The sequence below is a fragment of the Panicum virgatum genome, chromosome 5N, assembly GCF_016808335.1.
Source record: "Panicum virgatum strain AP13 chromosome 5N, P.virgatum_v5, whole genome shotgun sequence".
Lineage (NCBI taxonomy): Eukaryota > Viridiplantae > Streptophyta > Magnoliopsida > Poales > Poaceae > Panicum > Panicum virgatum.
In genome coordinates this window covers 10,651,165-10,663,472 of record NC_053149.1, presented here as the reverse complement: position 1 = coordinate 10,663,472, position 12,308 = coordinate 10,651,165, and the positions used below count along the sequence as shown (strand labels likewise).

Below are 12,308 nucleotides of genomic sequence, written 5' to 3'. Positions count from 1 at the left end.
AAGAAATGATCCCTCCACTATATAAAGTATTTATGAATAGGTCCCTGCCTAATTATATTCAAGACCTTGCACTCCTAGAAATAATTACAAATAGGCCCCCGGATCTTCATTTAGCCCCTAAATCCCTCTTTAACTCATTATTTCATGCGCCAAAAATCCTCCGTTTGCCCCGAAACTTTACCACGCCATTTCTAGTATAATTTTGGCTACGCCATTATAAATTCTCCTGAAAATATTCTTCCCACATCCATATCTTAATTTTCCCTGATTCGAGCTCAACGATAAAACATTTATTTCTTTTTCTTTATTGTGTGCTTGTTTGTGTATGCCGTAGATCACGGTGTGAACGAGGGAGAACCCATTGACAAGCAGTACCGCGAGCAAGTTTGCGAGGACCAGTACCGCAACCCCGAACCCAAAGGACAGTACCTCGAGCAGGACTTCCCGAAAGACTTTGTGAACGGCAAGTTCAATCCCATCCTTTGATGCATATTTTGTCCCAGTCTTATAAACACAACATATTGGCCTGTTTTAAAAAATTGCATATGTTTACTGCTGAAACATGGTTGCATAGCCACCCCTTGACTTGTTATGACCATTCCTTGACCACCTAGATTGATGTCTACATATGATTCATTCTATGTGGATGTTAATCACCGCTAGAATTGCTTAGGACCTTATACTCGTTCTACTACACATCAAATATGATTATTTATAAAGAAAAATGTGTGCGTGTGTGGGAAGGGAAAATGTGGATTTGATGAAAATAAATGAAAGATGTGTCTCGATGAGATGGATGGCATTTCTGTGTGAATTGCCAGAAGGTGTGCTCGTACCTTTGTGGTTGAGCGAGAAGGTTGGGAGATATCCATCTTGTCACAATTAAGGACCGAGTTGATGTGTCATCTTGTCACAATTTTTGTGGCAATTTTTAGGATTTCTCTTTTTTTTTCTCTAGTGTTCACCTAAGATCCTAGGTGGAGTTACGTGGAGGGTTAAACGGAGTCTCCAATCAGTAATAGTAAGATGGGTGTATAGGAATTCCGTTGGACTATCCTCTAGAAGAGGAAAAGCTATGCACATAATATATCTTCATTCTTTTTTTGCAATAATACTATATATTTATTCATCACTTATTGTCAATAAAAATCATGATTGCCGAAATGTTTCAAAGGGCAATGAAGCAACATAATAAATCATTAATTAATCGGTGTAGCAAAATTTCGAAGATAATGATGTACAGTCACCATCCAGTTGAATTGCAAGTTTAACAAAAAAAAACTCAACGGATTTACTAACCATACTCAAGCACTATTCCATTTTCATCACTACAACCGGACTTCGTCTTCTTAATACAGCAACTTCCTCTCTCACTTCGTTTTCACCATACGGCACGACTGCTACTTGTTTGAATCGTGGCTGGGTACATTTCCACTTCTATCCTTCCTTCTTTTTTTATTGTTTGATCAACCCTTCCTTTTTTTTGAGTGGTTGATCAACCCTTCCTTCCTTCTAATCCAAGTCCACTGTACTGTGTAGTGCGCAAATCATAAGCAGCGAAGTTGTTCTAGCCATCCCGACAGAACCCCGACACAAATTTTAAGGCACTGAGCAGGGGCTTGTGAAAAATCCACACATTCCTTCTGGGCCGCGCTCCTGGCCAGCCCAACAGAAGCCCGGCCCATGTATGCCTGCCTAGTGGCGGAGCTAGCCCGGAATTTTAGCTGGGGCAGAGTATGTTCGCCGCAAGAGTAGAAAAGGAGCAAGCCACGGAATCGGCGGCAATTCCATCCGATTCCGATTGCTTGCCATGCCATGCGGGTGAAGGAAGGAAGAACAAACGACCGGAGATCCTCACCTGGTCGAATTCCCCACAGCCACCGTGCTCCCGAACGGCGGCTACGCCCTCCCGCGCCGCAGCCTGTGCCGGCAGCCCTCCCGCGCGACATCGTGGTTCTCCCAGAGGCTGGCGCCCAGCTGCCGCACCGAGACCGACGCCGAGCTCCTCCTCACCGCCGCCAATGCAGCGCCCGCAGGCGCCGAATCCTCCCGAGCTCCCTCGTCCTTCATCTTCCACAAGGGCATCGGCGTGCTAAGCTCCGCCCGATGCCTGGCCCTCCCGAGGTGCAGCCGCTGCGGCGCTGGCGTGCGGCCCGGGCTGTCTCACTCTCGGAGCCCCCGGAGGGACCCGGCTGCTGCTGCTGCTGCACCGCCCCCGGCGTGCCTCTGGCCCCAGGAAGAGGAAGAACCGGCTCCTCCGTGGCGACAGGCTCAGCCCCTCCTGGCATTGCTGCAGATGGAGGGAGGGAATGCTAGAGAGGGGGTCAGAGGAGCTGGTAGCCGCCGGCTAGGGTTCCTTTGCCGGCTCCCAATCGGCCATCGGCGACTCGGGGCGTCGGGCAGAGCAGATAGCAGAGGGATGGGATGCAGGGGAGGGGGCGTCGGGCCGCTGTGAGGAATGTGAGTGTGGTCAGTGGGCCAAAAACTAAATGGGCCACCTGCTCGTCTTGACTAGCTAACGGTCTAAAAACATGTTGTCTTCCTCCTCCAGCAAATAGACAGATCTCGGCGTCGCGGTCGCCTGGAACGCCACGGCCATGGCAGTTGGTAGGGGCCGAAGGGAGGGGGTTCTGCTCCCCGGCTCCACCGGTAGCTGGGGCAGCTGCCCCACCCTGCGTGACGGGTAGCTCCGCCTCTGTGCCTGCCCACAGAACAGGGGACAGGCGGACAGTCACCCTTCGTCTTCTCATAAGAAAAAAGCCACCCCTTCGTCTTCTCCGTTCCGTTGCTGCTTATATAGCGACTATTAGCGACCATGGTCTCGCCTTTCCGTTCCGGGGCTGCGGTTTCACATAGCGCCCGCGTCGATGTCACAATATCACCCACATAGCCGGGAGGGGAGGCTGGTGTTCGTAGTCGTAGCGGCCGCGTTACCTCCTCTTGGGCCGAGACCGACATCACTTCACTAACTATCACTTATCCCTGCTCTCTTCTTCCTTGCTCTCGAACCGAACCATTGCCATTCTCCACTTTCCCCTTCTCTCCCTTCGATTTGAAACCCTAGATCCTCTCCCCCCACCCATTCGGAAATTTACCTGCTGTCTCTCCCAATGGAGGTCGTGGTGCTGCTAAATGAGGATCTCATCCATGAAATCGCGCTGCGTATACCCCGACCGAGCCTGCGCATCTCATCCGCGCCGCTGCGGTTTGCCAGATTTGGCGGAAGGTGATCAGTAAGTCAAACTTCCACAGTGCTTACTGCAGTCGCTACCCCAGGCCTCCGCTTCTGGGGTTCTACGACGGGAGCTCCCAGTTCATGCCGGCCAACCCCGCATGTCCAAGTTGGTCACCAGTGCTTGGCAACGCCATCGGGATGGTCCTCGACTGCCGCCACGGCCGTGTCCTGTTCTATCTCACAGAGAGCAAGGCGGAGGATCAGCTGCAGTGGTCGCTTATGGTCTGGGACCCCATCACTGGAGACCACCACCCCAAACCTATACCTTCATTCAACTACCAACTGTTCGCCGGGGCGGTCATCTGCGATGTTCCCTGATGTAATCATAATCACTGTCATGGTCCCTTTCGAGTTGTTTTCATTGCTTGTGACAAGGATGAGGAGGATTTGAACAGAAACTGGGTGATGGTTTATTCGTCATCCACCCGCAAGTGGAGCCATCCACTGGCTCTTCAAGTGGATGATGATTTCGAGTCACATCCTCCTGTGGAAATGAGACCGCCGCTCCTCATCAACTGGTCACCCTATTTCTCCTTGGATGAAGATGAAAATGCAGGCGTGCTCAGATTTAACTTGGAGAGCAATGAATTCTCCCACATTGATTTGCCGCTGCCAGTGGACAACGAAGATGAGGGTTCTGATTCTGCACTGATGATCACTGCACTGGATGGTGGATTTGGTTATGCCACTATTGAGGACAACAAACTACTAATTTGGTCATTGAAGGACAATGACAATGAGCCCCCAGAGTGGATTTGCTGCAAGAATATTGACATGGTTCCCATCATTCCTTCAACACCACCCTCTCTAGTCAGCTCCATAGAGGGTACTTCTTCCCTGTTTCTAAGCAGTGCTAATAAGGTTTTTGTTTTTTTACTTCAACACCCTTGAGATAGAGGAGATAGGCAACAACTACAAACAAGTCGCACCATTCATTAGATACATCACTCCTAAGTCAGGTACTAGGAATCAAATCTTATGAGTTGCATTTCATTTCATATTTTTTACTTCTCTACACCTATAGACCTAACTTGTGCTAAGCCTGATTACTCCTTTTATACAAGATGTTCAAGAATCCGACATTGAAGATGATCAGGCCTATTTGGTTCCTGCAGTGTCGTGCCTCGGTTTGTTCTGGGGTAATCACTTCACTTGTTCTCCCTCACTGCACCCATCCTTTGCATAGCAATTAGTGGTTCAATTTCTCACCACACTACAGTTTGTGATGAAATTAAATAGATGGTAGTTTGTTATGTTAGTGGATAGGAATCATATGAGTTGTATTTTTTTATTGTGTAAGCACTTCCGTCAAAAAAACTTGTTACTTGGATGCAACTTTTCATATTTGAACTATGAATTTCTAGTGGAGTATATCTATGAATCTGATGTTTTATTCATTAGGTATCATTAAAGTTTTTATATCTTTCTCAGATGATGTAAATATTCTGTAAGAGACATATGTATGTCACATAGTTCTTCAATACCCTCGCTAAACTGACTTAAACCATTGATGATATTGTGCATTTATTACTTAATCACTGCATTTGTACATTGCCGATCTATTTTTCCATGTGTGAAAGATATTAGCTTTCTGTGGTTGTCCATCAGTATGTTGCTACACTCTCTGTCTGATGGGCAATTGTTAATACCGGACAGTTAATTTGTCTACTGTTGCTTTGATTTTCTTCTATCATCATTTGGATATAATAAAAAGTGCATTATTTCATTGTTTTGTTTTCAATTTTTAGTTCTTTGCTAGCAATGTTGGATTTTTTAATTGACCTAAATCATACAGGTGAAGAAGTAAAGCCAAGAACCAGAGTTTCTTGCAAACCTAGTGATGGTCATGTTCTCCACCTCACAGGTTTACGAACTTTAAGTCCAGATCACTTCCCTTTCACGACCTTTATTGAAGGTCCCTTGGCTGATTTGATATTTCCTGCTTGTTTTTAGGTTGCACTAGGGGAAACAAAGAAAGGGTGTGAGAATGTAGTTGTTTATGTCGAGGTTAATGATAAGAAGTTAGTCCTTGGAACCCCGTCAGTTGAGGAGCACCCTCAAATTATGTGTGATTTGAGATTTGAGAAAGATTTTGTGCTATCACATAATTCAAGTAATACTAGTGTCTTCGTGTGTGGCTACAAGAAGAAGGTTCCAATGTTTGAATATCCTTTGCATAGGTTCAATTTTGTCAAATCTGTTTACAATAATATGAAATCTTTTACTTTGTAACATTATTTTCCTTAACTAGCATCCTGTTTTATATACGTTTGATTCAAGCAAGGATGTAATTAATTCAGATGAAGAGCTGGAACCTGATGAAATTCCACTGCTGAATGATGAAATTGGTAAGTGATTTTCTTGACATCTTGCACCATGGACTTCATTATGCATTCATGTTGAGTCCGTGTACAAAATGTTGCAGCTTCCAAGGGTGAAGATGCAGATGGACAACTGCCCTCAATCTACTTGGGTTCTACTTGGAATGCAATGGAATTCTGGGGTAATCACTTCACTCTTTCTCCCTCAATGCTCCCCTCATCTGCTCAGTGCGATTTGGGGTTCAACTTCTCACTCATTGCTCCTCTCTGCTACGTGCATTAAGGGTTGATCAATTCATTGTTTTGCTTTCAGTCCTCATTTCCTTGTTTGCAGTAGTGAATTTAAGAATTGACTTGAATCATACAGGTGAAGAACTGAAGCCTGGATCCAAGGTTTCTTTCAACACTGGTCAGGGTTATGTTATCCACCTCTCACAGGTTTACATCATTCACTTTTTATCACTTCCTTTTCGCGTTATATTCTTAGTAGGTTTATCTGAGGTCCCTTTGCTGATTTGATGTTTCCATCTTGTTTTAGGCTGCACTGGGGGAAATAAAGAAAGGGAGTGAGAATGTAGTTGTTTATGTCGAGGTTAATGATAAGAAGTTAGTCCTTGGAACAATGTCAGTTGAGAAGCACCCTCAGATTATGTGTGACTTGATATTTGAGAAAGATTTTGAGCAATCACACAGTTCAAAAACTACTAGTGTCTTCTTGTGTGGCTATAGGTCGCCAATTCCTATCATTGGATATCCTTTTCATATGTACTGTTGTTTTCAGTTTAGTCAAATCTGTTTAAAATAATCTGAAATCTGTTAATTGTTAGTTTTCCTTTCCTTAACCGGCATGTTGCTTTAGTCACTTCTAATTCTGGTGAGGATGAAATTAGTTCAAATGAAGAGCTGGAAACTGATGAAATCCTGATGAAGAATGATAAAACTAGTAAGTGATTTTCTTGTCTTCTTGCACTATGAACTTCACTATGCATTGATGTTGGGTGTACTTACTCTGTTCCATGACTGTCACTTATTTTCTTTTTCTAAACAAAACCTGCTGCAGAGGTTTCCGTGATGGATGGCAAAAATGACAAACAAGATGTTGATGATGATTTCACTGATGATTCAGATAGTGAAATGTCTGAGGATGAGTCAATTGATGAAGAAACATCCAGTGGTGCAAATGTCACAGATGACTCTGAAGATGAAACTGAGGATTTGGAGGAACAGAGATCTACACAAAAGAAGGTGTGCACCATATACTTTCACTTGCCCTTTATTCTTGTTGCAATCATGTCTGACCTTATTTATTCTTTATTCGTTATATTGTAGCCTGAAGTAGTTAGCAAGAAGAGAGTAAGTGAAACTATGACACCTTCTAGTAAGAAGGCAAAGGCTGAACCATCTGGCCAGAGAACAGGTGCTCTACTCTCCTTTTGTGTTCTTGAAGCCTTAGTAATGAAAATGTAAAGTTAGCACATGAATATTTTGCTAAATTTTCATTTACCACAGGTGACAAGAAGACTCCTGCGGAGCAGGACAGCAAGACTCCTGCAGACCAATGTGGCAAGACCCTAGCAACTGACAATCGGGTTTCTTAAAGAGAGGTTCCTCCTCCTCGCTCGGGAGCGATTCATGGTACTTCTCTCACTTGGGAACGATTGATGGGTACGGCCTCTGCTGCTGCTTGCGGACCTCTGAGCGGAGGAGTATTTTACGGGTACGGCTGCTTTACTGCGCAGACGCTCGAGCGGAGGAGTACTGCTGCGGCACGCGAGCTGGCTGCCTCAACGCAGGATTTGCGCAGCCCACGATTTGCAAGAGAGAGAGGGCCCAAGGTAGCGCTCCTCCTCCTCTGCTTGCCACCTCCAGACCTGCAGCTGCGCCAGCTCGCTCAATGGACGGTGGGCCTCCAATTAACCTGGTCCTAACAGGCATGGACAAGGATCGTGGTGGAAGTTGTATACCTGAAAGAGAAAAAAAAGAGGACGGTGGGAAAGGCTGATAGGGTCATGGACCGCTCCATCCCTAGGCAATCGATTGCTATCTCCTCAGATTCTCCTGCAGCCTCCTCACCGCCGTGCTCCATCCCGTCGGAGTACTAGCAGGAGGCACGGCGCGGCTCAGGCGCTTGTGCTCCCTCCTCTCTCTGCTGCCTCTCCCCTGTACAGGCATGCTCCCTCTCCCTCTCCGTGCTGATGCCGAGGCTGCCTCTCTCTGCTACTGACCCCCTACAGGCATGTGCCCCTCCCTCTCATTTCTGATGCCGAGGCTGGGCTGTCTCATCGGAGCAGTTGGCGAAAGTTGTGCCATCCCATCGGCGTGTACTGGCCCTCGCCCCAGCCGTGCGACTGTCACCGAGATAAGTACCTCCCCTCCCCCTCCACTAGCTCTCCCCTCCCCCCACTGCCTGTTCAATCTCGCCTCAAGCCCAAACCCTAACAACAGCTTGGTTTTGCTCTGTTCTTCCCTCTAGTTCCTACGCCTTCCCAGACCAGAGCATAGACATTTGTGAGGTCCGCATCTTTCTTCTCCTTCCGTTCCTCTCTCCGACCGTGTGGTGTCCTGATTTTGAGTTTTGCCTTCTGCCTAATCTGCTGCTTTTTGGGTTTCTGCCTTGGCCTAATCTGCAAGGTTTCGATGTGGCTGCCTGTAGGTACCGCGATGGCGTCAGGCGACCTGGAAGGATAAGGGTTAAATAGCAATAGCCGGATTGAAGCCTTTCAAGGTGAGTTCATCTCATCTTCTTTGATCCTGTTTTTTCTTCATCCACAAGCTGCAGCCCTTTACTGAGCGTGATTAGAATGTATTTCCCTTGGTTTTGTTTGCAGGTTCAACTGAGGAGTGGAGAAAAAAGATGACCCTTGAATCAGGTTCTTTTTTTTCTCCTTCAATCAGTTTGTAGTTTCTACAATTTCTTTTCGCTTTTTTAACCCTTGCAGATGCTCTATTCCTTACCTTAGTTACGTTATGGTGGCTTTATATGCATGAGTTATTTTTGGTTGTTGCCTGCAAAGTAGTTGTTGCCTCATGTTTTATAGATAGAAGCAGATGAGCTCTTATATCTGCAGGAAATTATTTAAGATAAACTTTTTAATAAAAAATAAGGGTGTTGTCTATAACATAGCTACCGGGTGGGCAGCTTACTCAAAGCACATAGCCAAACCTTTTCCTCGTGTACCAAATTCGTTCAGAATCAGTTGCATACGCACAAATAGCCATCCGCTAAAAATGCACAATCAAATTAATTTAATTCAGCAAGATAATTAGGAGTAGGTGTTTGGAGATCTTATAATAGCTGCAGAAAAGTGTTTGCTCTTAAGTTTATGAAAGATAGCTTGGTTAACATGAAAAGGAATGTTTCTTCACATTAACCTGCCTAGAACATGTGTTCCTACAATTTGGCATGTTTGAGATAAATTCTTTTGCTTTAATTTGATATGCTTTTTTGCACTTATATATTGTCTTTATTGCTATTGCAAGGAGAAGAGTTTATGTCTGTTGTTGCCTAAATCTTCGGGTGGTTGTTGTCTTAGCATTGCAAAAGGTGAATTCTTGAAACTTACCATAGAGTGGTCACCAACTATTCCATTTTCCCGGTTATTGACAGAAAGAGTAATCATCCAGTCAAGTACAAACTCTTAGAAAAACGATAATGCCATATGGCCGACAATTTTTACATGTTTCTCTATGGTTTCTTCAAACTTTCTCTTTAGTTCTGCGCAAGCCTCTCAGTTTCTAGCTTTAGGGATCACGATTTCATAGTGTGACCAACTTAGTTCTATTCATGTGTCTTAGTTGTACGCTTGCTCATACTGTTGCTATAATATTGTATTGAGATTATTTTTACTGAACTACAATAGTCCTTACCATCTGTAGGAGGTATTTTGTAATGAATTATCAAGATGCAATTGCCATCTACAGAGTCCATGGCCTACCTGACCTATTTGTCACCTTCACATGCAACACAAAATGGAGAGAAATAGGCGATGCACTGTGCTCTGAACCAGGACAGCAACCATGTGATCGTTCTGATTTAATCCTGCAAGTATTCCATATGAAAGTAGATGAATTTATAGCAGATATTAGGGAAGGAAAAACATTTGGACCCATAAAAGCAGGTCAGTAGTTTGTAGTATAATCATAGAGTTACCTTTTCCTTTGTTGGTTTAACCTTATTTTAATCTACTTTCAACAGTTCTGTACACCGTCGAGTTCCAAAAGCGTGGTCTTCCCCATATACAGTGCCTTGTTTGGTTAGCTGCTAATAGTTCTGAATTTAATGCTTCCACTGTTGACAAATTTGTTTTTTTTGTAACATGTCAGATAATAATCTTATATCTAACATGTACAAATTTTAGGTCCCGCCCCTCACCTAGCAAAAAAATTACAAGGAAATTGCTGCTTGATGAAGACAATGAAGATGAAGATGATGGATGTGTCCATGACACTTCCAAGACTAGGTATGCCCTTGCTACAAACTTCTAAATAAAACAGATAGATCAACTACAGATACCTACACTTGATCAAAAATTATTATCTTTAATAATTAATCCTCACCAATTTATGCATTTTCTACATCACAATATTATGAACATAATTTTCCTTATTCACCAAATATTCTTTCTTCACTTACCCTTGCAAAAATATTTTCCCTTGCAAAAATATTTTTTATTTAGGTGCTCCTACCATGTTTACATGTCCTCCTGCTTATACAATACATATCATCCTTGCTATTTTCTTCACATATCATTTTGGATATCATATTTGCTATTTTCTTAGTGTGAGGTAGCCGCTTGTCACTGTAAACACCTTGAATTGTTGCTTCATGTTATCTTCAACTATTTTATAACTAACATTTGTTCTCGATAACTATATTTACAGTTTCAGCGCTGATGCCTAGAAAGAAGACACGAATCAGCTCATTTTGTGTTTCAACAGTCGCAGCCACGCCTAGGCCTACATCGGCTGAATTGCTACTACATGAACTATATTCAGCTGTTTTATAATCTGATCCTCAACATCAATTCACTCTCTTTTGGATACTTTTATGGCTGCAAACTGTGTTATTTCCCACTTCCTCTTTAATATATTAGTACTTGCTTTTATTTGGATTAGCATTCTGACCTACCTACTAAAATGTTTGGTAGTTACCAATGCTGATCATCAATTGTAATATATGGTTTGCCAGAACCTATCGGCAGTCCGCTGTTAAGATATATATTTGCATGAGATAATTGCTACGTGTTTGCCTGTCATTCAAAGCATTGTTGTACTAGATTTCTAATCTATGAATAGCTATGTCACAATATGTATGCAATCTTTGTTGCTACTATGTACACTTCTATATTCCCATATGAAATTTTAAGTTATATTTACTCATATATAGAGATATTTTTACTTGGAATCAAGATACTGATGATAGAGCGCGCAACGCGCGCATTATGTTCTAGTAAGTCAAATGAGAAGTCTCCCATACCTGGTAGCCATGCCTGCAAGTCATGCAGCACGTATGTGTAGCTTGCAGCTTTTTTCTTTGATGCATTTAGAAACATTGTTAATAGTTTGTCCATGGTTCAGGACTTTTGGCAGCCAGTCAGCATTGGAACCTCATACGAAGGAAAAGCATGAAGCGTAGAGTATCTGTGTATTCTCTACGGATGATGTGGATGCTGCTGCGCCTCATTTAGTGAGCAGACTCAGCAATCTCTTTTTTGAACTAAAAGACTCAGGCACTCAACAATCTTACTTTTGACTATGGGATATACCATTAAGTTGGGAACATGCCCACTTTTGGTTGTCGGTGGACGATGTTTGTCTTAACCCGCGAGTGACAGTCTTTGTTATCTGGGAGTGACAGCGAGATAGTAGCTCTATTCTATTCACAAATGCTATGGCCATGCTTTTTCGGCGTAAACCTGGGATATTACTATATCTGAGATGATGTGTTCATTGCATGCTTTGTCAAGGTTTCTGATATATGTCGAATGTGCGTAGCCTGGATCTGGGTAGTTCTGGGCTCGCGAAGAATGCGCCGAGTACCAGAGCATGCAATCTTACATAGTTATGTGTTGTGTTGAATCGTTGAACTCGTGAAGAATGCATGTTACCTGATTATATGTTGAATCGTTGGACTCGAGAAGAATGCACGTTACCTAGTTATGTGTTGAACAATTCGTTCTGGGCTCGACGTGACACCACAAGTACAATACTTGTTCGTTGGCACTGAACCTAACAGGTTGGCCGAGCAGCAGCGCGTGACTAACAGGCATGAACTCATCCTCATCTGTACTCTTACTGTCGTCTTCATCCCTGTAATCTTGGGCACACACACACAAGAATAATATCGCCAGAGTACAAGAAAATGTATCAACGACACGGCTGCCCTACACCGTCCTGCGCGCGCGACGTGCACCGCCCGTTCGTTGACGTGTTCCACAGAACCACGGCGCCGTTCGAGCTATGCTTTCAACAGCGCGTTCGGGTTGGGTACGCGGTGCCGGCCGTGGACCTGATGACGGCGCCGAGTGGGGGCGGGAACTGGACGGTGTTCGCCTGTTCAGGTCCAACTTGCTGGCGCCCGACGTGGCGTACCTGGCGGTCATCGACGGCCGGTGGGCGGCGCATAGTCATGTACGGCGTCACGCGGCGTTCTCAGCGCCACGGCATCGCGGTCTGTGCTGACATCGAGGTCGAGGGCACGGTGGGGTGGGACCACCTGGACGATATGGTTCCAGCGCACCTAGATGATCAGC

General features: G+C 44.4%; 1 protein-coding gene across 1 annotated transcript; it reads left to right on the top strand.

Annotated features, from left to right (window-relative positions):
* Positions 1–5,725: 5,725 nt before the first annotated feature.
* Positions 5,726–11,269, top strand: LOC120674541 (histone deacetylase HDT2-like). The gene is made up of 9 exons (XM_039955706.1): positions 5,726–5,738; positions 5,924–5,994; positions 6,095–6,306; positions 6,420–6,499; positions 6,617–6,801; positions 6,886–6,973; positions 7,066–7,119; positions 10,943–11,063; positions 11,134–11,269. The coding sequence occupies exons 1-9, from the start codon at positions 5,726–5,728 to the stop codon at positions 11,189–11,191; spliced, it is 882 nt and encodes a 293-aa protein (XP_039811640.1). The 3' UTR covers positions 11,192–11,269.
* Positions 11,270–12,308: the final 1,039 nt, after the last annotated feature.

Coding starts and splice junctions, on each gene's coding strand:
- LOC120674541 (XM_039955706.1), top strand. Junction 5,995..6,094: donor ATGTTATCCACCTCTCACAG/GTTTACATCATT, acceptor ATCTTGTTTTAG/GCTGCACTGGGGGAAATAAA. Junction 11,064..11,133: donor GCCTGCAAGTCATGCAGCAC/GTATGTGTAGCT, acceptor TCCATGGTTCAG/GACTTTTGGCAGCCAGTCAG.